This window comes from Chelmon rostratus, chromosome 4, assembly GCF_017976325.1.
Source record: "Chelmon rostratus isolate fCheRos1 chromosome 4, fCheRos1.pri, whole genome shotgun sequence".
Classification (NCBI taxonomy): domain Eukaryota; kingdom Metazoa; phylum Chordata; class Actinopteri; order Chaetodontiformes; family Chaetodontidae; genus Chelmon; species Chelmon rostratus.
Genome location: NC_055661.1, coordinates 14,183,434 through 14,210,915, shown reverse-complemented (window position 1 = coordinate 14,210,915; position 27,482 = coordinate 14,183,434). Strand labels below are relative to the sequence as shown.

Below are 27,482 nucleotides of genomic sequence, written 5' to 3'. Positions count from 1 at the left end.
TACCTTTGCGCTTACACATGCTCATGTACGCTGTCACCACATGGACCCACAATTCATCAAAATGCTATTTCCCTCCCGCTTGTCTCTGACTTTTGCCCCTCCTGCCGACATTCTGACTGCCTCTATCACGGCCCCTGTCCTGGGGAGTGTCTCTCTGAGGCTAACTGAATTTTTCTTCATATTTCAATAAATAATTATTATGCTTATAACACCAGATTCACGCTTCCTGCGCACACTAACACTGTCCAGTTCCATTACATGTGTTTTTTTTGTGGGAAAATGAATAGCTATTCCAACAATCCTTGAATAACATTATTGTCAAACAACATGTAGAAGGAGATTAATTCTCAAGTGATATGTAGAGTTAGAAACGCATTATTCTATAGACAAAATGATCAGTTCCTGCTGATGTTGTCACGTAGAGGGAAACACATGAAATTAGATTTTTATTCGTTCCTCAATATGTGTTGTGGAAAGAAAATTTTAAAGAATGGGTATTTCATTTGTCAAATTTGTGGCTTCAGGGCAACGCTCCTTAAACACATTTTGTCTTGTTGTTACCAGCACCAGCTCGGGATGATAAACGTCAGGAAACTGCGTTTTATTGTGCAGAGACGTTCTCTTTTGTTTCATGATTACAATCAAACACGACATACAGGAAAATATGACTTCGCTGTTCTTCCTTTTATTTTTTTAAGTCATTCTGGCCGTTGCTTGATAGTTGACAGACTGATAGGAAACACTGGGAGAGGTCAGGAACAGGGAATGTTAGGAAGAGGGGCTTGATCGCGTTTTGATTTGTCTGTGAACAAATGCCTTCTTCTGTACTCGTGCAGAATCAAGAAAGGTGCTGTACAATATCACTCAGCTGTTCTGCTTCATCTTATTTTTTCCAGGTCGGTCTGGCCTTTATTTGAGAGTTTGACAGTTCCAGTGGAGAGAGAGGGGGATGGCGTGTGATAAAAGTGTTCACCTCAATCAGACCGGGGACATCCCAGTCACATGATATGCAGCTCACACTAATGGGTCACAAGTAGGCCCCATTACACAGTTCATGTTACACCACGCATGTTACGACCACACACTTTGCTGGACAGTAACGCTTTCACAAGCAAATGTACAGTAAGTGAAGCCATGACGCAGAATACACCAAGAAAAGCACAAATGTAACAAATTCTGAAAAAAGACAACACTTTGCTAACATTATTATCCAGCCCGTTTTAAAATAAGAGTGTAAAGCAGAGTGAGTCCTGGATCGCTGAAAATACAACTACTGTTTAGGAGTGCAGCACTGTGTAGAGTGCAGCAGGGATGACGTACTTTTGTCGGCCGACCTGGAAGTAAGCATCACCCTGGTTCCCTCATCAAAAAGCCAGCAGGGCTTTTCCATTCGATTCTGGATTACTGCAGGAAATAAGGTCTGTAGCAAACAAAACTTTAGGATACTGACACATTTTGTTCAGCAACATAATCTTCACAAATGAACACCACTTTTATGATTTTGGAAGCGTAAATGCAATCACCAGAAGTAGAAAACACACCATGGTCACATGTCTTCAACGTCACCACCACTACACTTCCTAATACACTATACTATGTACATTTTACTATAAACTGATAAATCTACAAATTGGAAAGTTTGAGTTAGAATAGTTTGCAAGAGTGTGAGTTTAAACACATCAAGGCTGCAAAGGCGGACAAGCAAAAAGATGAGTTTCCGTGTTTGGTGTGATAACGTTTAATGTCCCCGACAAGGTCCACAGTCTCATTTATAGCCACTTATAAGCAATCGCCTTTTTAAAAAAAACTTAAAAACCTAAAAGTTCACAAATGGGTAGTTACTGACGTGTTTTACATGGTACACCAAAACGTTAAAATCTCTTACCTTAACCACAGGCCTTATTTCATCTAGCCAAAAACCTATTCAAAAAACCCACCGGAGAGAACCGGAAGGGCAACAATGCTAACTCATATCCGGGTTTTAGGACTCATTCCTGCAGCACTTTATTTGGACACAGACGTATCAAATATTCCTGCATCTCAACAACAATCACAGGTGACGCGAAACTGGAGAGTTAAGGAAAAAGGAGCTATGATACAAAGAAAGCATTTCATCAACTCTGTTAAAAAATGAATCACAATATGAAACTACAATCACCGTCACCAGCCCGGTCAGTCAACGTAGACGAGGCCGTAGCTTTTCTGAGGAGCAGGGCTGCGAGGGAAACAGGAAGCTGCAAACTCCAGCTCCATGGGAACGTGAAGACTACAACCGGCCGGCAAGCCATCCACTTCTGAGGAAAGAGGCTCCTGGATGGGAGAAGGGGAGGGGTGAGTGGGGGGTGTGAAGTCAAATCATGAAAACAATGTTTATTTAAACAAGACTGAGGTCACAAAACACACTGGTGGAGTTGGAGTAAGACACAGGGGACATTTAGCACTTCATATTAGGTGAACGTTAAATTACAGAATACCTATTAGTAATTATAGTGATTTATTGAAGCACCTTTTGTCATTGAATTTGATCACACATCCAAACATAACCAAAACAAACCCTTTAAAAAACTTGTACTGCTTCAATGAAACGTCAGTGTTTGTTCCTTCGTTTCCTCCATGAATCGATGAGATTTTTCAATCCGGTCGGTCTTTCAGAAGGCTGAGGTCTTACTGTGAACGCTGAACTTCACTCGCTTTGATGTCTGCATATTTTCATCTTTTGTTTCAGTCTTGCTATCAAACTGCCTGTTATATTTGAAGTCTTTTTAAATCACATAAAATTGATGATATAGTAAAATATTTAAAAATGACAGAAAATGTCTCCAAGCCTAATTTAAAGAAACTAGCTCACATCAAAAGCAATTAAACTTTTAAGTGCCACTCTGTTCAATGTGTCTTAACTTTTGACTCTGCTCATCCCACAACCTTCAGCAGCACAAACGTTGGTGTTTAATACAAATTAGACCTCCATTATTTATTGAAACACTGCTATTACAAAGTGATTTTTGGCATTATGTTAATGAATTATCTAAAGACCTTCACTTTCCTAACAGGTACAATGCTGTGAAAAAAACATGGAATCATTATCTAACAAATGAATAATTTTCATAATTTTCCTTGTATTTTATCGCACACAAGACATGACATCAGACTAGACTGATCACTACAGCAGCACATACAGTGTGTAGACATACACCTTCTGTGTGATCAAACTACCTGTGACACATCTTCCTTTCTCCCTCTCTCAGGTGCATCCATCTCTTTTAAAGTTTTCTCTAATACCCAGTACATTCAGGGTAAAATGTACATTCAGCCCTTCTAAAAGTTGTTAAATGGTTGCTGTTTAATGATCTTAATCATATTGGGATTGTAAGAGCCTCTGCAAACTCGATCTAAAAGAAGCACAGTGCAGCAAAAACTGCTGACAACGTTTCTGTAATCCAGAAAACACAGAAGGCTTTTTTAACTTCTTGACATTTTCAGGATTTTTACAAAATTGACCAATGACAGCCAACAGGTTTCTTAAATGTCTATTGCAAATGCAATAACAAAACAGGCTTATTATTACAACTGCTCTAATTTTTTCTCTAGGAAGTAGTGAGGATCATTTGATTGCTGATGTGTTGCTAATAATGTTAGCGCTGTTCTCGTGCAGCATTAAGGATGCTGGTCACAGTCGGGCAAGAGGCCAGCTCGATCCCGGCGCGCAGCGTTGCAATCCTCACTTGGAGCTTGGCTTGCAGTGCCTGGCCTCCTGTCTGTAAATGTGTTAAACCTGCTTTCACTCGCCCTGAATTTGTATAAATAATGTATATACATTTATCCACAGACTCTAACAAGTGCAGCCTCAGGTGAAAATACTCAGAAATGCATGCTATGCGCATCCCTGAAGGTGGACATCAGCTCCAAACCGACCGACTCAAAAGATAACCACACAGAGAGCAAGAAAAAAAAAAAAGCACAAATGAATAACTTGCCAAAAGCAACATAAACACACATACACACAGTTTTTCTCTTTCTCTCTCCCTCTCTCTCTCTTACATTCACACTCACACAGACGCAGTGCTGTCAGTTTCTAAACAAGTTTTCCTTTCCATCACACAAACAGCCCCAAGTTGTGTCTGCCAGTGTGATGTGAAGCTTTTAAACTCTGGAACCACTTCACTCGTGTTTACCGAGATGCGCTTGTATGTTTCCCTGCATTGTCAAAGCACAGTCAAAGAGAAAGAGATTGAGGGCACAAGAAAAAACAAAAGCTTTTGGAAATGTTCCAAGATTGCAAGAAAAGGTGCAACTGAACACTGGAATAAGCCAGTTTGGTATTCAGTCCAGTTTCAGGCAGGACTGGAGGCCCAAGAGGCCTGAGAAAAGCACAAGCAGTCTGAATAAAACGAACACCCGCTCAGCGCCACATGGTGGCAAAACTTGTCTTTGGTGGATTTTTCAGTAGGGATAAGCTACTACACCAATTAATTTACAACAGATTAGAATATTTGATCAAAGACTACATCAAATCTGAATTTTTAGCCTTTATTAAAACTTTTTCCAAGCGACCACAAGTTTTCAATAACTGCTGGATTCTGCACACCTGTGTGTATTCACCTCAGTATTCAGCGGTTCTGTATTTTTCCTGCTGAACCAAAATGTTCCCTCAAATGAAAAACACCTTCCATGCAAATTAATGTCAGCATTATCACATAAAAGCACAAAACCAGAACAGGCACTGAGTAAAAATCAATTTGCATGCAAGTGTACAACAGGCACTGACCATCGTCCTATTGTTCATTAGTGAGTGACCACACTGTTACTGCAGTTCACATACAAAGAAAATTAAAGATGAATGAAACAATATGAGAGCTTCGGCAAAAAAATATTGGGACATAATCTCCAAAACCAAGAGAAAAAAACTTCATTGCATTTTATTGATGAATAAAGTGGTTTCTGAGTTAAAACTGCTAGAGGCTTACAGACGAAGAACAAGAAGGCTAAAAAGAAACAGCACAACTCTTCAGAGAGGCAATTAGCCAACTTTCTAATCACTTATACCAAACAGCGACTGGGGGACCCATTTTTTGGCGGCCTGATGGACAAACTTTAAAAAATGTAAAGATCAAATTAATAGGCAAGCATTGTTAATGGGAACACTCACTATTGTTATGCAAAAGCCTCACTGTGGCATGCAAAACAAATACACTAAGGTTTGGAGATGGAATGGTTCGAAGGCCGCTGCCGTTTCATTTCAAAGCATGCATTATACATCATTGTGCATAAAGAGGAAGCCTACAGCATTATGATGTTTTTTTTCCACGATGATTATCCTTTATTAGTCATTAAAAAGAGACCGAGAGAGAGAGAAAAAATACAACTTTTAAGCACCTGAACCTCGCTGCCAGCATTCCATTAATTGCCTGCACAATGGGGAGAGCCTTTGGAGATTTTTCAATTTCAAAAAATGAGGAGCATGCATTCATTCAGTCGTGCTCATGTTATACCGGCACTTAAATCCTACAGAGCTCACATAAAAAAGGACTCAAGGTTGCATCCGATTGAAAGCCTCCAACTACAGCCACTTCAGAAATCCATTTAGCAAGCGGGGGGTTAGAACATCTAATTCAAACAGAGTCGCCCTGTTAAAACGGTTGCACCAATGTCTTTTAAAAACACACACACAAACACACACGCTTTCAGGTGCACACTTTCCTCCTGTGTTTGCTTGGCTCCATTGTAAGAAAGATGAACCTGGCACATAGAGAGACGGCAAGACACAAAGAATTCATCTTGCCAGACCTCAGCCAAGTGGTGAAGGTGAAGCACGTGGACTCTTGACCTTTGCTTTGACAGTGTCAGAAAGAGTGCTCTGCGGGGACGTCAGAGAAAGAGGTCTGTAGCGTCTGTAATAACATGACAACCTGAAAGTCACGACACTGTTCATCAGCTGCAGAGAATGTTTCCTTATGACAATATCCAAAAGAATAATTACATTTTTTTGATTGACCTCAAAGTGTTTTTTGGAAGCAGGGACAAAAAAACCCCCAAATCAAAACAATTCAAACAATTCAATTAAAACAAGAAGGGGAGGGAAAATCTGGCAGTTACATGATGTTTCATTTGCTGAGGAACAGATGACAGATTACTGAATGAATGCTTGAGCCACTAGTTATTACATTCAGGCATTCATTAATTCATCTAACAGCCACTGGATAGTTGCTTGTGCTCGAACTTTAACACCTGAACACTGGGCAGCAAACCCTCCACCGCCGACCTGTCTGGATAAGTGACTATATTCAAACTACAACGTTTGGAGGAGGTTTTGAGTTTATAGTTCAGCTCATACTAAATTACTAATTATGCAGTTCTGGTTCTGTAAATTCCTAAGAAACTGCTGTTTTTACTGCAGGAAACATGAAATTCATCACCTTTTCTTGGAAAAGATCAGTATCAGACTGTCTTGTACTCATAAGTGAAGGTGTTTGTGACAGGTGCTTTAGCAGAGAAAAACAAGCTATAGGGAATCAGAACACCCACACACTGTCATTACTTGCTTATTTATTTACTTCTTAGAAAGTCGGAGTTTGTGACCTTACACAAAGTGTTTAGAACAAAAGCAGAGATGTTCATAACCAGAGAATAGACCGAATCAGACTGACAAGCACACACACACACACACACACACACACACACACACACACACACACACACACACACACACACACACACAAGGGCTCACAAACACACAACTTAAACTACGTCTTTGTGACAACACTGTATTGAAGTTTAATTGCTGGAGGCTGCTGCATGCCCAACAACAACACAAGCCCTAACCTCATCTTAATTCTAGTCCAATACCTAAAAAGAAGTATAAACTCTCAAATAAGTAGCTGTGGAGAACAGATTTGTGTCCCAGCAATGTGATTAAATAGGCCATATTTCACTTTCCTTTGGTGTGTTAAATAACTTTTTGTGAATGTCAAATGTCTGCATGGTTATAAAGCCCAAAATCCACACCAAAGGGAGTTATTCTCTAAAAACTAAACTAAAAACTCTGGCAGAGCTGACAGGAAACATGGTGAGCGGTGCCTGAATAGGCCTGCGTGAACTGACCAGTCAGACCAGACTGAGCTATTCAGGTGGGGGGCCTAAGGTGAACTGGAGCTAATACACAGTGTTTCAGACAGAATAAAGCAGTGTTGCAGCAATGTGAGAAAAAATAATGTGTTTTGTGTTCTGAACCTTTAAGTATGCAAACCTATTTTAGTAGACACCTAAAACAAAGGTATGAACCTGAAGATGAGAATATGGTTCCTTGAATACATAGTGTAGACTCATAAATACATGCTGGTTCCTCAGTGTATTCAAACACATTTACTTTGTCAAGATTTTGTTTCATTACAGACTTCATGCAACACTAAAATAAAATAAGCTACTTTTTCTGTTTGAATAGTCAAAATACTTTCCGTGGTCTGTGTGTGCTCATTTATACTAATATTGATGGACATAAAGTAAAATGCATATCCAACAGCATGAACTGGGGGAGGGTGGTGGTCTCACAGGACCATCAGGTTCTGAGTAGTGACAGACTGCTGAAGAGCAGAAGAACAAACACAGAAAAGGACCATCACCAATCACACACACACCCCTAACATGGCAAACATGTAGTATACGCAAATATAAGGATTTATCAGGGCTGCTCCCTAAAAGTCGATGATTTGAGCCATCAGACAGGAGACCCCGAGTCAACTGGCATTTTGTCAGCTGAACCACTGCACTTTTTCAGCTGTGTCATTGAGCAATTCAGGTAACACAGCATGGCAGCCTGTAAACTTCATAAACAGACTCTTTAATTGACCACAACAACAAAACGAACTGTGATGACAGGGTGATAGAAACATAGGGCAGTGTGAGATGACGTGATCCTTGTTGGTGGCTCCAACAATCTCTGCTTTAGTGATGACTGTCAGTGAAGGCGGGGCTGAACCACTTTGAACCAGGAAGTGGTACAACCTCGTCCACTGCGATTGACTCTTTGGCTGACCGGCCAGAGAGGCCCTCTGTGCTGTACTGGGATTTTACAACTGAACTATGAGCAGGACACATGCTTAAATCTTTCATACTGTGGGGAAATCTGATGTTTTCACATCACAAATGAGAAGAAAAAGCATTACAGGTAAAACATAACTCACTGATACTGATTGGCAGACAGTCTACGTACATACTGTATATATAGCTGACAAAATTCTAAGTTGAATGCAGCCATAGGATCTACGTAGCTCTTTATCTACAGAAATAAATACAAAGATACACACTCAATGATGTATTTTGTGCAAACAATGATGCCAACATTACTGAGCTGAGAGGTGTGCTCGGTGTCAAACAAAGGCAGCAAATGGTTTGGCCAGCAGTGCTTTTACTGAACGCTTTCCATCAAGGACCTGTGCAATTTCAACCAGACGCCTGAGCAGGTGATGTACAGCATTTGAAAACACCCTTTTTTTTTACAGACTGTTGTTAATGTAAGAGTTTTCATTGAACACTCTTTACTCCTTAACCGTCTTTTTAACACTGTTTGCTGCAGTGTAAGCTTTTTGTTTCTTATTGCATAGTGCTACATAAATGTTGCAAAACAAAAAAGTAATACATGTAAAATAAATAATATAAATGAAACGCTGTACCTCCTTGAACGTTCTGCATCCCATACCAATGACAAAAACAAAAGATTCTGCTTCAATCTAGTGTGCATACATGTGTCAACAGACCATGTATTTGTGCACGTGTCTCTGCACATACATCTGCAGGACTGTTGGTGAGATCAATATCAAAACCCTTATGAGGACTGAATCAAATGGACAGAAACTTTCCTTTCATCTTCCCCTCCCTTCATGCCTCCTTTCTTTCCTTCTCTGTTTCAGAACGTCACGGACAATCGCTGGCAGGCCTTCAGATGCAAACAGCTGCTCTCACATTGTCACAGTGATGGGAAACTGATTATTTAGTCTGCTGTCCCTCCTTTGGGACAGCAATAGTTTCTGTAAGCTGCTGAGCACTCTTAAGAGGCTGGGTCCTTTGCCAGAGGCGGCAATAACACTGTAATAGAGGCTCCTATAAATGAACATCACAGACTTAAACATAGCTATGAAAAAACAGCGTATGGGCCTCAGGGAAGATCTTTGGGGAGCATCCCCTTAGCATCTGTTTGGAGCTGTGGCTCTGTTTTAGAGGGGCCAGGAGTTAAGTGTAACAGGGAAAAAGGCTGCCTCTAATCGCCTGGAGTTCTGGGTTCGTCAAGCTGGTGTTGATCAAGCTAGACCTGATCAGTCCTGGATTCACTCCACTGAATCACCAATTGTCCCTATCGTCTGTATTAAATTGTCAATCATAAAAGCATTTGATTATTGCAGTTCTGTGCTTTTTGGTAGGGGGGCAGGAAGAACATGTGGGTGTACAGGCTTTGTGTTGGTTGGACCTCCAAGACCATGGCTCAGCCCTACATGGCAGTGCCTGCTCTATATTTTTCAGATACCTGACCAGGTCATTGTTTCAAACCAACTAAATTCCCCAGATTGTCTAAATTGAATGGCCTTCCAGCTCCATTTAAAGCAACCATCTTAAACTTCTTGTCTGGCAAACAGCCACCAGCTGGCAGGTGCTCATGCATGAACACTGCATTACTACCAGCTATAAAATAAATGGGTAAACCAAAAAACACTTGTGTAACTATGTCGCCAAGAGATCAGAATAGGTGAAAAAGTACAGAGCTAGAGAAAACAAAGAACATGAATTTTCTCTGTCTAATCAAGGCCCCACTGACAATAACAACAATTTACGAATTTCCAAATACAACTCTCAAAAACACAAATGTATAATAGATGGCACAGCATTGCTGAATCGACCTCCAGCACATAGATGCAAGATTGACAGCGAGTGGGCGGCATTCTAGTAGAGCTTATGTTAACTGGCATTTGACAAGTTCTTTCTCTGGGAGTGTACCAGAGCCTAACAGTGCACATCAAGCTCAGAGTCTAATGTGAGGTGAGTGATGTAAGGTGAGGTGAGGCTGTGTGAAGCCTGAGGCTGACACCAAAACACAGGGCAGCGGTCGGATCAATAGTGGCTTAGCCACAGACAAACGAGGTCGGGGTGGTGGGCTGCAGAGACAATGCTTCCTGATAGACCTGGGATCGTCATTCACACACACACACACACACACACACACACACACACACACACACACACACACACACACACACAGATATATTTATAATAATAATGGTAGTCATTGTTGGCTTCAGTGTCATACATTAAAAATATCATATAATCAGAAAATTATTTAAAGTAATTATTAAATATATTTTTTAACAAAGTGACTGGATGGTTAAAAAGCCAAGCCTGATTTGCTGAAAGCAGTCGGATTTAACTGTGCAGTCTACAAGCCAACTGGAAAGGCTAAAGTAAAATAGCTTTGGAGTTATTATTGCAGTGGATTTGGCATCAGGAGCAGTCATTCTGCTTTCTTCTGATGTTGTCATATTACTTTTAAAGCAGGTTTGATTAATAGCCTATTCTTTGTGTCACCACCTAATACGTCACTGCTTGAAATACAACCTTTCACTTACTTCCTATCCGCTCTGAAACCACTGTCAAAAAAGCAAGCACACATAAAAGTAATACGAAACCTGAACCTAACAGTAAAATTCTTGCTTTTAAATACCAAGCAGTAGTATTTGACCAATATTTTCCTCTTGTTAGGGGGAGGACACACCCTGCACAACCAAATCAGAAACAGACATCCTCAACTGATAAAAATGTCAGTTGAAATTTGTAAAAACTCATAAATAATGGATGCTCCAAGTAGGCAGGGGAGCATCTTCAATGAGGCCAGAGTGCCGAGCATGCTTTCTCATCTCCAAACCGAGGACCCATCTTAATGACTGCGCCCGGAGACCTAGGGGTCTCCATCACCCCCGACCCCCCTCCGATTTCTCCCAACCCCACCGTTGGACCCCCCTCGTCAAGCCCATCTATGCTCCCAAGCACTGCATATCAGACAGAGGGGAACATGAGCTCTTAAATTAAACATTCACAGCAGCGGCCGCTGTCCGTTTTAGGCAAATCAGCAGAAAATGAAACAAACAGGGTGCCTCAGGAAGATCCATGTGTGTGCAATTGAGACATTTTTTGGGGAAGACTGGGGGTGGGGGGGTCTCTTACGTCTTGTGGGGAGCAGAAAATGCAAATAATGTTATATCTTCTTTTTTTGGTTTTTGTGGATAAAAGAGGCTGTTTAGCAGTTATCCATTCTGGGCATGTTGGAAGAAGAAGAAGTGGATATATCTCTACATATCAGAGGAAGACGAACAGTGTTTGTGATCATTTCATTCATGCACAGAAAAGTAATAAGTATAGAAAATTTAAAAACTAGAGAAGTAGAAAGACAGGTATTTTGTTCAAAACACTGGGCTCTACAGCATCCTGCATCATCAGGACTGGGGTCACCCCTGGGGAAGGATGACAGTGGATGAGGTAGCGACCACTATCCCCCTCTATTGACCTGAATTCAGACATAAACAGGAAATTGCCTACAGGAAGGAAGTCATATTTTTTACAGCTGTGCCCTGGACGAAGACAGCATTGTGCAAGAGCTACATTTTCTATATACGTAAGAGATTTACTCAAGATGTGTGATGTTTACAATGAGCCATTCAGCATCACACACAACGTGAAAAATAACAAGCCGGGCGGAGTGAGGCTAGTGTTTGCGTTTTGAAAGAAAACTGTGGTCATTGTCTTTTCCTGTCACCATTAAAAATGCCTTTTCCTACACCAGCAACAGATAAACCTTTTTGTCTCTTTGTTTTTGTTCTTGGATGAAGATCAAAGCACCAGGTCCAGACTAGGGGCTTGTGATCTGTCAGGGTGCAGGGATTTATATGGCACTTACATCCTACGATACTCATCACATCTGCAAGTCACAGCGATAAATCAGATTGACAGGCTGCACAGCATTACATATACATATACGTATGTACATTAATACGCTGTAGCCATAAGGCAACAGATTCTAGTTTTGAAGCAAAGGTGTTTTGTATTGTTCAGAGTTAAAAATACAGCTGTTCTGATGGGGTCTTAAGCCTCTTCCCTCTGTTATTGATGAGTTATTTGACTCATCAGTGCAATACCTGAGAGAGGTACCCACAGGAGCATGCACACTTTTTACACACACAAATAAAGAGGCATAATCAATTTCTCTGTCTGCCAAAAGGGCGGTTGAACTGGGCAGAGAGGTGGAGACTGAGGATGGTGGGGGAGGCAGCCAGAGCCCTACAGGAAGTGATTTAATGTCCAAAAAGACATGCGCTTGTTTTTGCTCTGTCTCTTTCCTGTTGTGTTCTGATAGGGACTTCCTCTCCCCAGTGGGGATGGATACGGGTGTCATCCGTCCATCCATCCCACCCACCCCCACCCACCCACGGTTCACGGAAATATCATTCTGCTGCCATGCAATCCCTGCAAAAAAAACCATCAAACTCTTTGGACAGTGCAAATGGTCACAAACAGTGTGTGTGTGCAGATGTATACATTTAGCTGGGCAGGGGGGGTGAACACTTTTATCAAACGCTTTCATAAATATACAGTTAGTTATTAGGAATGCAACAGTTAAAAAGGTTCAATTTTTTACCATAGAAATGCCACCAACAAATACTGATAAGTTAAAAGGTTAAGAGGTAAGAGGCCAGGAGGAAGGAGCCAGAACATTCATCTTTGTAACTTTGTGTGCACTGGCATCCCCATCCATTTGAATGTGTGTGAGTGTATCAGTAATAACCTTTGTGTGTACTATGTATGGGCCTGGGGAGCCAGAGGGCTCAACCCCAGCCATGGTAACACCGGGATGATCTCTTCCTGTCTGCCTCAGTATCTCTGCAACCAACTCCCTTCCTTTCCGCTAAAACACACAGAGGTACAAGAACATGCACGCACGCACACATACACACACGCGTGTATGTGTTACCAAAGGCATCCCCACTTGAGGACATCTCTCTGTCTCTAACCCCTTACCCAAACCTGAACCTTGTTGTTACCCTAACCCTACCCTAACCTTATCTACTTGGGTGCCAATTCAATATGTGTTATGTTTTTACAAAAAATGCGATTTGATATTTCAATTTTTTGCAATTTTCTTTTGCTTTTGTAACACTAGACCATGGCAAAAGTTACATGATACACTTCTAGAGACTGTATATCATTGGTCATAAGTGAATCACATCACAGTGAGTCTTTCAGTCACTTTTATTTCAACAGTGTCAGTGTTATACTACATGTAAAAGTGATAAATAAAATGCCTTTTTAGGTAAAACTGCTACATTTAGCAGTGTCTGCTCACCAGGCTCGTGTCATAAGACAATAATAGATAAAATGAGATGTTAGATAAAAATGAATAGAGCCCCTGAAAGCTGCACACAGCACAAATGTGAGCCTTTAAATGAACACCCTTCACATACGAAACTGAACATGAAAACTGTCCTTTTTTTCTTAATTCAAGTTTGACTTTTGACCCTTTGAGGTTGCTGTAGCGGTTAGTGTGTAGTGTTTAGGCTGCAGAGTAGCATGTGGTAGATAGTAGTAGTAGAGTAGTAGTGATAGCAATGTGAAGTCAGTGACTGTTTATGCATTTTCACAGAGCATAGGAAATATATGCTGGTAAGTATGAGCACACAATTACTTGTATCTTAAGCATGTGAAGTAAAATGGATTGTTTATTAAGATAATATTTCAGTTAGCACATCAATGGTAATTCCCATTATGTGTTAGCATCAAGCTAATGGACTAAGTAGCTCTCTCTTAGGCCATATTTTCAGCTAAAATCAGATGGAATCATACAGATATTTAACAAGAAATAGTAATTAACATTCAAAAGGGTAAGGGTTTGACTTGAAAACATTTCCTCTGGCTAAAAACTAAAATCGGGTTAAAATTATGACTAAAAAACAAAGAATCGAGTGTTATCTTCTTCCTTACCATCATCTCTGATTTAAGCTTTTTGTCAAAGTCTGTCATGGATTAGACATAGTTAGCCTTTTTCTGTAGAGAGAAATAACACGACTGTGTATGTCACCAGGTCTCTGTGGTGTTTCCACCAGTGACCAAAGCACATTATGCCACAGTGCTTATCTGCTGTCTTCTCTGTTGAGGGATTTAATGCTCATACACACACACACACACAATGACCCACCATCAAACCTCCTCATTTACTCATTCACTCAATCTACCAACACACTTGTGCAGTGTTAACCTCTCTCTCTCTCTCTCTCTCTCTCACACACACACACACACACACACACACACACACACACACACACACACACACACACACACACACACACATGCATATGTGTGCACACAGTCACCTACAGATGGAGGAAATAAGCTCAGCGCTGACTGTATCTACTAAGGATGTGAGGTGCAGTGATGGCACATTAACGATAGGACCCATGACAGCAGTACGCATCGGCCTCACTGAACAAAGCATGCAGCCAGTTTTTAATTCAATGAGGATTGTTTGAGTGAAACAATGGCTCTGTGCTCCACTGAGGGTTAGGAAAGGGTGAGAAAGGTGAGTTTGTCAGTGTTAGCCAGCCGATGTTTTTGTATTTTAAGCTATGGATGATCCCATGGGTTTAAAGGGGTTGTGCATCAGAAATATCACTGTGTTACAGCAACATCCGCTGTTTTTCAGGTAAATAACAAAAAAGGCTGACAATGAATGGGATGAAAGAGAAATAATACTGGACCTGCCCATGATGGTCCAATAAAGATAATGTGCAAGCAACATGACTCATGTATGTTTATATTTTGGAACACTATTTTTCCGGCCATTCTTATCAGGAACATCCTACGAGTAAGACGGGATGAAGACTTTGTAGTGAAGCGTCTTTAAGAAACACTCAAGCTTATGAGTGCTGCTTGTGACAATATGGTCACAGGGCAGCCTCAATTCTCATCAAAAAGGTCTCAAATACAACCAGTTAAGGGATAATTAATGTAAGCCTGACCAAACTGGGGCAGGTGAAAAAGCAGAGTTCTTGATTGGCTCTGAGAGGCTGTTTCCAAATGCGCCACGATCTGACTGGATTAAACCCCTCACAAGCCTGTCTGAGCTGGAGATCATGTCTGACTGCAGTAACAACGCAACTGTTTTTTTTTGCAGGCATAACTAGAGTCTTTCTTTTTCTAAATACCTTAAATTCTCTTTATTTAACACAGCATAACAGAGAAAATGACTGATCATACAAAAAGGTAAATGATTTCACCATTACACACATTGCCAATTTGAAATTCGAAATTCCAAGATAACTCCACAGTGTTGTAAAACAAGGGCTCATCTAATGCTACATTTCCAGAGAGGAGTACACCTCATTTAAAGAACTCAAAAAATAAAATAAAAATCTCATCATTTTTGTTATACAAAGAGGGTGGATATATAACTGTATAAATCCAATTTAGTAAGAGAAGAAATGTTACATTTGTGATTATAATCAACAAACTTGTGCTAACATCATGCCAGACAGAGAATGTAATATCAAAGTAGTCACAAAAATACTTTGGAAATAACACAATCTATAATTGCACATGCATAAACACTAGATATTGGGCAAAGCTATGTGGACTGTGTATGTGTGTGTGATTATGTGCATGTGTGTGTGTGCGTGTGTGTGCGTGTCTTTTCACTCAAGCATTTGCATTCCTCACAGCCCATTTGGTCTATGCTAATGGAGTCTACTCATGCAGAGCAGCAGGTCTTAATGAAAAACCTTTGGCTGGTGATCAGTGTTATTGATCAGCCTGAGCCCCAGCTTTAAGCAGGGCTAATTGATCAATCACCACTGGTTGCTTCGGATTAATGGAACATGACTGCTGTTCCCCACCAAGACATACCCACTTCTCTGAGTGAGTATATGTGTGTGTGTGTGTGTGAGAGAGAGAGAGAGAGCAGGCATGCAAATAGTACTAGATTACCCCTCTCAAGGGAAAACGCCATTACTCTCAATTAAAACTAAGACAAATTTCATACACCAAATACACCAAAATTTCTTTAGTGCTCACAAAGTTGAGGAGCATGTTCTCTTCATAGGGAAGCGTACAACACTTCATCAAACATCTACTGAGATTAAAGTGGAATTGCTGGAATTACATATGTGTGAATGTGAGCGCGTGTGTATGTGCGTGTGTGAGTGGGTTTAAACACATTTTACAACTTATAAAATGCTGTGAATAGTTTTAGATGTTCTGGTGGGTATTTTAAAAGCTTTTTATTGGGTCTCACAGTGAGCTGGAGCAGATATGTTGTAGGGGTTTCTCCTCTTGGTTATTTGACTAATCAGTAATAAGCCTTGGTTAATTATAAAACTTCACATTGATTTACATTATTTTTCAATAATTGCAATAATTCAATAATTTCAATAATATCTGCTTTACTCTTTCAAAGGCAGTTGGTGTTAAGAGATCCTCCTGCATGAACATACTCATTGGCAAAGGGACATGAATACAATTTGACAGATTTCTTCATTCAAATCTGTCACAACATCTACAACAACATCTGGTTCATGTGGCAGCTTGTTTAGTGGCGCCGCACTGATAATGGCAAAACCTGAGGCTGGACTGATGCTTGGATTAAGACTGTATTATGAGGAGCCCTGACATCACATCCCAGGTATGAGTGGATGTTGTAATGTTAACTATAGAGTGTAGGTGTGTGTCCTTTTAATCAACAGTCTCACCCTCACAAGTTTTTTAGTCCTATGCTCTAGTCTAATTGCTGTTCTAGAAAACTTTCCATACTGGCAAGAATGTAAGAATATAATAAGGTTTTGACATGAAAAATGAATGAAGGTATCAGATATCAGCTGCCAAGGCCCTATATCAGTTTAATTTAGTAGCATATTTTATGTGTCTTGCTAGTCCCACAGCTGACAGACGTGACACCAGCAGTCCCCGGCCAGGAAGGACTGAAGCACACGGGCCAAAACAGGATGCCCCAACAACACCCTCAACACACACACAAACACATATATACACACACACACACACACACACACACACACACACACACACACACACACGCACGCACACACGCACACACACACACACACACACACACTCATAACCCTCCCACTGAATGACTGACATGCTGGCTGGCCAGTGGGGACTCCATGGAGGATTCGTGTCTGTGTGTGTGTTTGGGGGGGGGGGGGGGGGGGGGGGGGGGGGGGGGGGGGGGTGGACTGAAGGTTCCAGCTGGCCCGTCATGGGACTCCCAATCGCGTGTGAGTGGTACTCAGAGGGAGCTATGGCTAACTGGTCCAGCACTGAAACACTCAGCAGGCTGGAAAAGGTCAACTGGGGTGAGTTCAGCGGGGTAAAACCAGGAACACTGTTGGTCTGTTTTATGCAACAGACCTCATGAGCCTATGGACTCTTTCAAAATGTCAGCTCGTTTAAAAAAAATGCTATGGTTCTCATTTGGATTGAGGAAAAAAACGTAAATGTATTATGACGATGCAAAAAATTTATATCATCACAATCAGACTGGATTTAAAAGCAGATTAAATTGGAGGAAAAATGAAAAAATCACCTTCAATAGTGCGTTTGGTTTTAGTGCCATTACTTTTCACTTGTTTCCAGATCCTAATGTTTTGGAAAATTACTTTCATCACGGAACATTTATGGAACACTAAGTATCGTAGAGTCTATGCAGACAAACTTAAGATAAGGATATATGTCATATTTATGAAAAATTAGGTCTGATGCTGACAGCTCGAAACTGTTCACAACTTTCCCAACACTGCAGCCGGTCAAAAGCTTTGCACAAGGCATAAAATGCCTGACAACAATCGAGCGACGTAAATCACATCATTAATCAAACACAGCTGAAAACAGTTGCCACACTTACTACAACCGTATCTTTAATTGCGACTGGACGGCACGACCTGTCGAGGCAATGTCTCCAATGGCAACAGCCAGGCCGTACAGAGTCTCTGACTCTTGCCTGAGCTGAAACCAGAGGACCGCCCCGACAACACACACACACCATCTCCCCCTTATATCATTTAGTCAACCTTGACCAACTAACCAACCACACATAAACACTCGCACCCTCCTATCCTTTGACTGACTCGCACATTTTTTGAAATGAGACCACACTTCCACCCAATAACCTCTGGTGTGAACTTAATTGTGTATACTCTGGGATTGAGTTTCGGACCATGCCTGGGTCCTGTAGCACTCAAAGAGAAACAGACGCCGTGAACTTGACAATGAGCTAGAGAGGGAGAGGTAGAGCGGGAGGGAGAGAGACAGGGAGCGAGAGACAAGGACCACCCAACGGCTGCAAAGAAAAACAAAGCTGGGTGGAGAGCAAAGTCAGCTTCGATCACATCGGAGGTAGGACAGTTGGAAGTGGTTGTGTGGTAGCAGTTCGCCGAGGGTGAACGAGGCAGAGAGAAAGAGAAATTGGAGCACTGAAGAAGTAATTTGATCTAGGAGGTGGTTTTTAGTAGCATTTGTCTCAAAGCAAAAATGCCAAATGTGCTTTATTGTTAAGATAAAACCTCTTGTTTTAGATTTAAATTAACTTGTAATTATTCTTATTCTTTTTTGTCAGTATGGTTGAAAATTTGCCAGTTGTGTATTGTTTCCTGTGTTACCAAGGGACACAAGAGTTGTTTTCAATATTGGACTGCGCTACTGTTTTTCATTTTCAACACTTATCCTACTTTCACTTATATGTCAGAGCTCAGGCTTGCTTACTCTGGACAGAAAAAAATAAAACAGTCCGTTAATTCAGAGTTCCCAAATGAGAGGTTGGATATCTCGTCTCAAGCCACAGTCTTATGTTGTGACATTAAATGAAAATGGTTGCTCAAACAATCAACACTACTACATAAATATCAACAGCTAACTACAAGAGTCTTTTCACACTCCATGCAGACTGATTAATTGACCTTTTTTATAGGGCAGAACACCAGTTTTCTTAGGCGCATAAGAACAGGATTGAAAACCACCAGACTGAAGGTTTCAAGAAGTGGACTTACGGCCGGGTTTGAATCACTAGATCAACTGGAAAAACCTCAGAAGGTAAGTGATTAACACTCTCACCACTGCTAAGAATAACCACTCATGTGTCCTTGATCTGGGTACTTAACCTCTTAGTGTATGAATCTAAAGCACAAAGGATGCTCAGCAGACTCTTGTCTGGATAAACAAAGGCAGAGTCACCAAAGCAACTGTAATTCATATAAAGTGCTCTCTTTTATTTACAGTTATTTTAGGAGCATTCTGCATTATAAAGTTTATTCATCATCAAAATTATATAACTTCAGACAGATGCAGATTTTCAACAATATGGAATATAATACACTTTAAATTTAGCATGAATTCAAGCAACTTGGTAAAGGAGATACTGTATGTGGTGATGTATGATGTGTTTCTAACGCTGGCCACCAGGGGGACGGGGGTATGCAGAGAGCGTGATCAGAGAGTTGGAGACTTCAATATATTGAGTGCAGAGGTAGTCAGTCAAGCACTGTCGGGGTGTGTGTGAAAGAGAGTGAGTGGGAATGACAGAATGGGACCTCTGCTGAGTAATTTTGTTTTACATAAAACATAGTTTTGGGAAACACTTTTGGCGGGTGGATTTGGAAAAGAAAAAGGAAAAAAGTTACCTGCTGGTGATTGTTTAATGAGTGAAAAGCAATTCATGTTTAAAAAAGCAATTATTAAACTTAATAATTAGCTATATTATTTAACAAATGGGTGTGAGGATGACTAAAATAACTACTGTCAATAATTCTGAATGAGTCTGAGCATGTTCATGTGATGTCATCATTGTGTGGCAGGACATGAACATGCACATTTTATTTTACTTTAATGATAAATAAATAGAATCAATAAGTGTATGGCCACATATTATTAATTAACTACTTTGTAATTAATACATTTTGAGAAGGATTTTTTTTATTTTAATGGTACAAAGTTTTATCATGTCTTTGTATTTATTTACATTCATAGAAGATAATCAAACATATTTTGCAATAAGTTCTGGAAATTAAGCTTAATCAAACTGAAGTGTACTAACAGATCTGCAGCAGTTAAATGTGCTAACCGAACAAAAGGTGCTCAGCCCCTGACTTTAGTCTGTTTTTGTCCTAAGGTTAAAGTTTAAATGCCGCCGATGACCCCCCTGCACTACCCCCAAAGCTCCGTCCCACTAGAGTGACTGATGTCCCTGCTGTAGGTATGTGTGTGTGTTAGAAATCAGTTACCTTTCTATGCAGATGAGTGCCTTTGGACGTTTGGCTCATGGGATTTTCTAGCCTCTCTGGAGCACAAGGAATGGACAGCTGACCTAAAGACAGACATACACAGAGACACACAGAGTTAGGTCTGCCAATAGTGTTCAGCTCTACCGAAAAGTAACCAAATAGACACATGCACACACACAAGAGACAGGTGCTTGGAGCAAGTAAGTGAGCAGGGGTATCTTAAAGTCATGCTGCAATGAAAAATAACATATAAAAGACCATTATTAACATGTTTGAAGTTAAGAAGACATGACAGCGTTCATGCATATTTTCCAAAACCAAGTATTACCCTGATAAATACAAATACAACAATGTGGGTGTAATTTTTCTATTTTATATTTGTACTGAATAATTACATGGACGGCATCCAACAGCAACACTCAACAGACTCATTTGCATGTGCTGCATGTCCCAAACAAACACACGTGCACTTGGAGCATCAATTAAATGCTAAATTATTACTACTGTTTTGTAAATTAACAAAACCACCACACCCTGTCAGTACAATGTTGTATTTTACTTTCCAGGAAGTAGGCAAAGGCTAGTTTCAGAAATGAAACTACTCTCTCTCTCCTCTGGTTGGCTTATCCTTTTTCATTTAAGCATTTAGTAAAAATGAATAGTTCTCTTCTAGTTCAGATCTTAAAAAACAAGAATAAAATAAGATAATCATTCAACATTTCAAAATATGAACATAGACAATCCTACCAAGAATTGTGTGCGTAGGTGCCAATACCCTAAATGGCAAGAATGATGCAAAACTCTTTAAAAAACAAAACAAATGTATTGTCTGTGTGAAATATGAGTCAGGTTAAATAGAATAAAAATTATTCAAGGATTTCTCTATGTGACCTGTAAGATGCACTGATATGAACCAATTATAGTAGGAAACAAGACAGAATTACAAAGGATGGCCCAAAGGTGGAGGATTATAAATCGGAGCCAATTAAAGGAGAAAACGAAGAAGGCAAGACAAGCATGGCTAATGATGCCGTATTCATCAACTTCTGACACTCATTTTACATCTCAGGCACTTAGGAGATGCTCTCATCTGGATTGTCTTACACTGACTGAGCAGGCACTGTAAGGGTTGTTCAAGGACACCTCAAGAGGCCAGATGACTGCTGACTGACATCAGGGTCACTGCTTGGATCCAGTGGAGCAATTATCTCTAATTACAACGTCACCTTGCTATCACAAAGTCAATGAAAAACATTTCTGTAACACTTTGGTTTGTATCGTCTCATTTTTCTGTTCAATGTACTCACCAAAAACTAGTGCCACACGAACAACCATGAAACAGACAATATTCAAACGATAACAATATAACACCCTGCCCTAAATAGATTACTGTGAAGCACAACTATAGCTAAGTACTTCTGTGTATTAAGTGGATTTATGGAAATGTATTCATAATGGAAACGGAGGTGCCACTGATGGCTGATTTCAGTTTCAGTTTGCATGAAAATATTGGGTGCAAACTTTGACGCAAATTGCATCAATTGAGTTCAGAGAGTTAAAGACTATTCCTGCTCAAATGTCTAGTGTAATCAAGTTTAAAATTCTGGCTAGCTTGCTGGGTAACATTTGCATCCAAACTAGCAATTTTTGCTAATTTATTAGATACTATTAGTCCTCTCACTCTGCACAGCTAGTTTCTCATATGTCTAGGGTTATGTCACAAGGAGCAGGTATTTAACTTTACATCCTTCGTGATAATGTGAGGAAAAATAGCTGGTTTAAAACAGAGGGAGGACTGCTACTAGATTAGCTACTATGTATATTAGCCAGCCATAAACTCAGAATTAGAATGACATCATGAGGATGTGAATTTGTTACATTCAGTTTAATTATAAGCAAGTGATTAAACTGTTTTGGCTTTGATCAGGTTGGTTGTTTTTCCAACTGTGGAAATCATCTACTCAAGCAACACTAGACCTATGTAAAGTGGTTGATGCTTGATTTGGGATATTTTTTCATGTCATGGTGGGGAAACTTTGTCTTTACATTATTCATGTCCCCAGCAGTCCAACAATCTGTATGTTAAACCTGAAAGTTACATACATAGATATATGGACACAATCTCAGTAGGTATATCATTGTCATGAACAGATCCGCCCCATCTGTCTGTCTACCTGCCTGTCTCTCTCCTCTCGCTCAGGGCCTGTCATGACTGCTCTCCAACAGGCCTCCTGTGTCTGGATTAATCTCCCTGGTTGACTGCTGATCTGAAGGTGGGTCGGCCGCCATCCACCAACACGAAAACTAATTTCACTGTGTCACCGCATGACACCCCCGCCCACCATCCCCACTGACACCCACACATGCACGCACACTGCAAAATATCTTCATCTGTCTCTGTCTCATCTACATGGACGAGGGCAGGAGGGCGGGTGACTGGTCCGAAGGAGAAAGGTCAGCGCATTGAAGGAGTTCATCATTCTGAGGTGTCAGAGTAGCTCTTAAGGAGAGAAGATGGAGGGGGTAGGAAGGAGGAGAGGATGGGAGGGAGGGAAGGAGGGAGTAACAGAGAGGGGGGGGGGTCTGTTTTACAGTTGTCTGGTTATTGGTTATCAGCCAAAAGTTCATCATGGCCTGTGGAGTTGGCCGGCGTCCACTCTGCGTAAATCAATCATCACACTGTTCTTTCATCATCATGTGTTGTTTTTGATTGTATCTTAATTATGACAAACCTGTACACACACTCATACACATCATACTCAAGCTACGAATGGTCATTTGGTGGCTAAAAACACACCAAACACCACGTTTGTTGAAACACCAGAAGCTGGTCGTTAAACACACATACGCATATATCCAGTTATTCTGAAATGATCATACAATGCATCCACCACACTTGCTGGCGTCTGGCATGAGGTAAACAGCTTTTAATAGCATCAAACCCGCTGCAGTTTGTTTGGGACCATCTGTCCAGTCTATTGTGTCTCTCTGTTGTGTCTCTTTGGAAGCCCATTGGGTGACAGCTGATGTATGGGCTCTTACTAAGTCCCCAGCCAGGCCCTCGGGATCCTGCCACACCGTTTTCTCTCTGTCTGCTATCTGTTTCTTCTTCTTTTGCTTCTGTTTCTTATTTTTTCCCTTTTCCTTTTTCTGCTTCACAGAGTATTTCTTTAGATTGTGGTGTTCCAGGAGTGCTATGTCAGTTTATCAGGGGTAGCAGTAGGAGTAGAGGAATAGGAAATTATATGCATACTTGTGTCTGTGTTGAAAGGGCAGGCACTAAAGGTACAGTGCTTATCAACTGCTTTTGGAGGCTAGGCCAGGGTGTATTTTTCCAAAAAGAAAATAAAAACATTATTTTTTTTTACATTTTATTTCTTCCTGCCTGTCACTGGACAGGGGTATTAATGCACCTCACCACTAGCTTGTGAATAACCCACGGACGGTATAAAAAAAATTGACGCAGTCTCCGTGACGTCACCCAAAGGTTTCTGAAGAGCCATTATGAAGCTCAGTGACGGTGGCTCCGGCAATCCCTGACTCTGCGAAACTGCTGGCTAATCCAAAAATGGGCAAAGAGGTGGAACATGGGTGAACCTGAGGTGGGCTGAATGAAGCTTGGTTGCTGAAACCTAGCTAGTTGTCACATGAAACTTAAGTTATCCACAATTATGTATAAATCTAAGTCTTTATACAACATAAATGATTGAGTTATGTAAAAATTCACCCCCGTGAACGGGGAAAATTAGCTATAGAGGTTAATGAAATTGGGCATTTTAATATGGGAGTCTATGGAAACTGACTCGGTTTTGAAGCAAGCCTCAAGTGGACTTTCGAGGAATTGCTGTCTTTGGCACTTCCGTGTTGGCTTCATTTTTCTGCCTCTTGGGCTGACCTTGCGATTAGGTAGATGCAATGACCCCCACACAAATGAAGCCTCTGTGTAAGATGGTTGCTGAACTGCTACTGTATTGTGTTTTCATTTCTAAAATTGAACAGCATTTTAGAGCCCTGAGAAGATACAGTGTCTGTAAACTTCTAAGTAGCAAGATAAAACTTACCATTAAATTTGTGAAAGAATTTTCTGCAGTACAAATTTGGGAAATACCATTAATGCCAGGCTTAATTCAGGACAGAAACATGAAGCGGTGAGTGCAATTGTAGAGCTCAATTGGAAACTAACTTCTATAATACGTTTACTGGCCTACATCATGCATCCTTCTATTCAAACATTGTTTGAGCACCACCTATATATTTCATCTTTCCAATTCATAATGTTCTATTGTTTACAGAAAAAACACCAGTGTGAATAAAAGGTGGTTTTTGGAGAGGTTGAATGGTACACTGGAGGTGAGGGGTGGGGGGTGAACACTGGGTTCAGGAAGTTTTCACTCCTTTCTTCCCAGGGTGCCCCTGGCCTCTCCGACTTCCAGTCAAAGGCTGAAAGAAGCCAGATGCAGGCAGGATAATCACCACCTAATAAGAGGCTATATTGAAAGCAGGCTGGTGCTCAAACACTGCAAGTTTGAAAGGCGCGTGCGCGCACATACACACGGGTGGTTGACTATATATGCACACACATAGTTTGGGCAGGTGTAATTATGGGGCACGATAACACACTTGAAAGAAGAAGCGTATCACTCACATTCTGTACACATGTGGAAAAGCGTGTGTACAGAAAACAACACGCTCACACACGCACGCATAAACACACAGACAGCTACACCAGATCCAGATCATTTTTCCTTCTTCCTTCTGACTTTAGTTCTCTACCACCATCGTGGAAAAATGTTAGCATATGGAAAAAGATATCAATAATATCATGATATAGCAATTATCAATTTAGGAAAAGACAGAACAGGATCCCCTATGGTTTTGTGTATGGTTGGTGTCTGTTTTGGTGTGACCCTGTGAAAGAATACGAGGATAAGCATAGAAACTGAACTCCTACCCACACTCTAAAAAAAGTGGCAGAATTTCACTGAACCTTTGTGATTCTAAATGTTGCAGTCAAAAGTGACCCAAAAAGACTTCTAGAGGGAGAACTCACTTTTTTGGGTCCTCATTAAGCATGAACGTAGATTTGTGCTTTCTTTGTATCTTGGAGCAACCTCTAATGAAGAGTATGCTGGCAGAGCTTTAAAAAACCCAAACAGCTGAAGGAATCACCAATCTTGCATTTCATCAGAGAAAAAAATGGCTCAATATCAACCACTGTTGATGCTTTTCGGCCCAAAATGAAATCAGCACCATTATTAAAAATGTGGCACTCTTGCACTGTTCCATGTGTATTACAGCAACAAACATATTTTTTTTTTCTTATGTGTAACTGCATGTTTTTTGGACTCAAACTAAGAGGCTATTGCGTAACTTACCATCACGACTGCAACATTTTCAAGTTTTCAATATTCTTTAACTTTGTTTAGTATAATGACAGATAGTATGTTGACTTTGTCTGTCCTACTTTATTTCATTTGCAGATCTCTTGAATTTCTTTCTCCTTTTTGTCACCATCTCATCTCCTGGGTCTGCTTCTGTCTTCTGCAATACCTCTTCTTTTCACCTTTTCTCTCTGCACTCTCCTATGGGTTTTTGACTTGTGTTGTCTGATGAGCATGCTGTGCAGGGAAGAGTGAGGTGATGCAGGGATCACTATGATAAATGAACGTTAGTTTTAGCTATTTCTGTCTGCAAAAACATGTGAAAAACACCTACAACAAGTGTTGAGTTTGCAAGAAGTCTTTGTTTTATTTTCCTGTCCTCATGATGTTTGTGCACAATTCTGTTTTTAAATCATCACCTTCAGGCAGTCTAAAAAACACACTGAACACAGAAAAAAAATCAAAACTCCTCTGAACACACCAACACACAGTGTAACAAAATGAGTATGCAAACAAATGCATGCCCCTATTGTTACACACACCAAAAAATGCCCCTCTCTACAAATATACATCCATAATCCATCTATCTTTTCACACACACTCACACACAACACAACCATTAGTCCACCCGTACACATCCCCCCTGTGGCACAGCACACCCCGTGTCCTGCTCTTACACTATCAGCAGCATCAAAAGGAGAATCTATATTCTCCGCTCTGCCTTTTTTCATTTGAGTGACTACGAAGAGCAGCAGCAGCAGCTGCAGCCTCTCTCCCTGCTCGTGCTCAGCCGGGGGAAGGCAGTAGGTTTAGCAGGCGAGGCAGATTTATGGCGGTGGAGGTGACCTCTGGGGCCGTAACACGGTGATGGGTGAGTGGCTCTCAACAGTAAGCTACTGGCACTTGACAAAGTGCCCGAAGCAGAATGAATTTACTTCTCTTTTCCTCAATCATCAAGCAGCCACTGCCCTGACCCCCATCCTGACTGCTATAACAAGATCTCCCATCTCACAAGGGCCTGAAAAATTTACTGTCACATCTACTTTTCAATGAGCTCAAGTGAGCACTTCTTTCACCTTCAGCGGAGCAGGTGCCGGTGTGGAGGAGGGCTAACCTGCCCCAGTGTGTGTGTTCTATGTGGGGTGTGTGTGTGTGTGTGTAAGAAAGAGCAAGAAATTTGTGTATACACGCGCAGGTCCACCGACTTCCCCCTCACTTGCTCATTGTCTCACACTCACAGACACACACACTCACAAGCTTTAATACAGTATTTGCAAACACACAAAATCACACAAACAAGAATAAAAACATGAAGCATTGTAATCTTACTTATGTTTGCACACACACATACACATAGTAGAACAACCCCCCCCCCCCCCCATTTTTTTTCACACAGACACACGCAGACATGCACGCACAAACAAACACACACAAGGAGAGAATGGGGTTGCCAGGCAGGGACACAAAGGGCACTGCTATACGGATGTCAGTAGACACCTCTACCATTTATATTAGAAGTCAATCTACCCTATCACATCCCTTACACACACACACAAATACACACACACACCAGGCATTATGAAGTCTGCGTGTTTGCCAGCTTTCATCAGCTTGATGGCAGTAGAGTTGGACTTAATGATCCTGATATTTTCTTTATATGCACCCGATAAATCTTGGCACACACACATTCAAATTTCACCTTTCTTGCACTCTAGTTGTTGAGGTGAAATCACAGTGGGTGTGAGAAAGGGTAAAAGGGGCCAAACAAAGATCAACACCTGTATTTAAA

General features: G+C 40.9%; 1 protein-coding gene across 1 annotated transcript in view; it reads right to left on the bottom strand.

The window, feature by feature from the left end:
- Positions 1–1,097: 1,097 nt before the first annotated feature.
- The window catches only part of LOC121605777 (adhesion G-protein coupled receptor D2), a 92,499-nt gene continuing 66,114 nt past the window's right edge, over positions 1,098–27,482 (bottom strand). Inside the window, exons 24-25 of the mRNA XM_041935850.1 lie at positions 20,313–20,395; positions 1,098–2,310 (exon numbers count right to left, since the gene is read on the bottom strand). Of these exons, the coding sequence (XP_041791784.1) occupies positions 2,173–2,310; positions 20,313–20,395 (221 nt within the window). The 3' untranslated portion in view covers positions 1,098–2,172. The remainder of the gene's footprint in view (positions 2,311–20,312; positions 20,396–27,482) is intronic.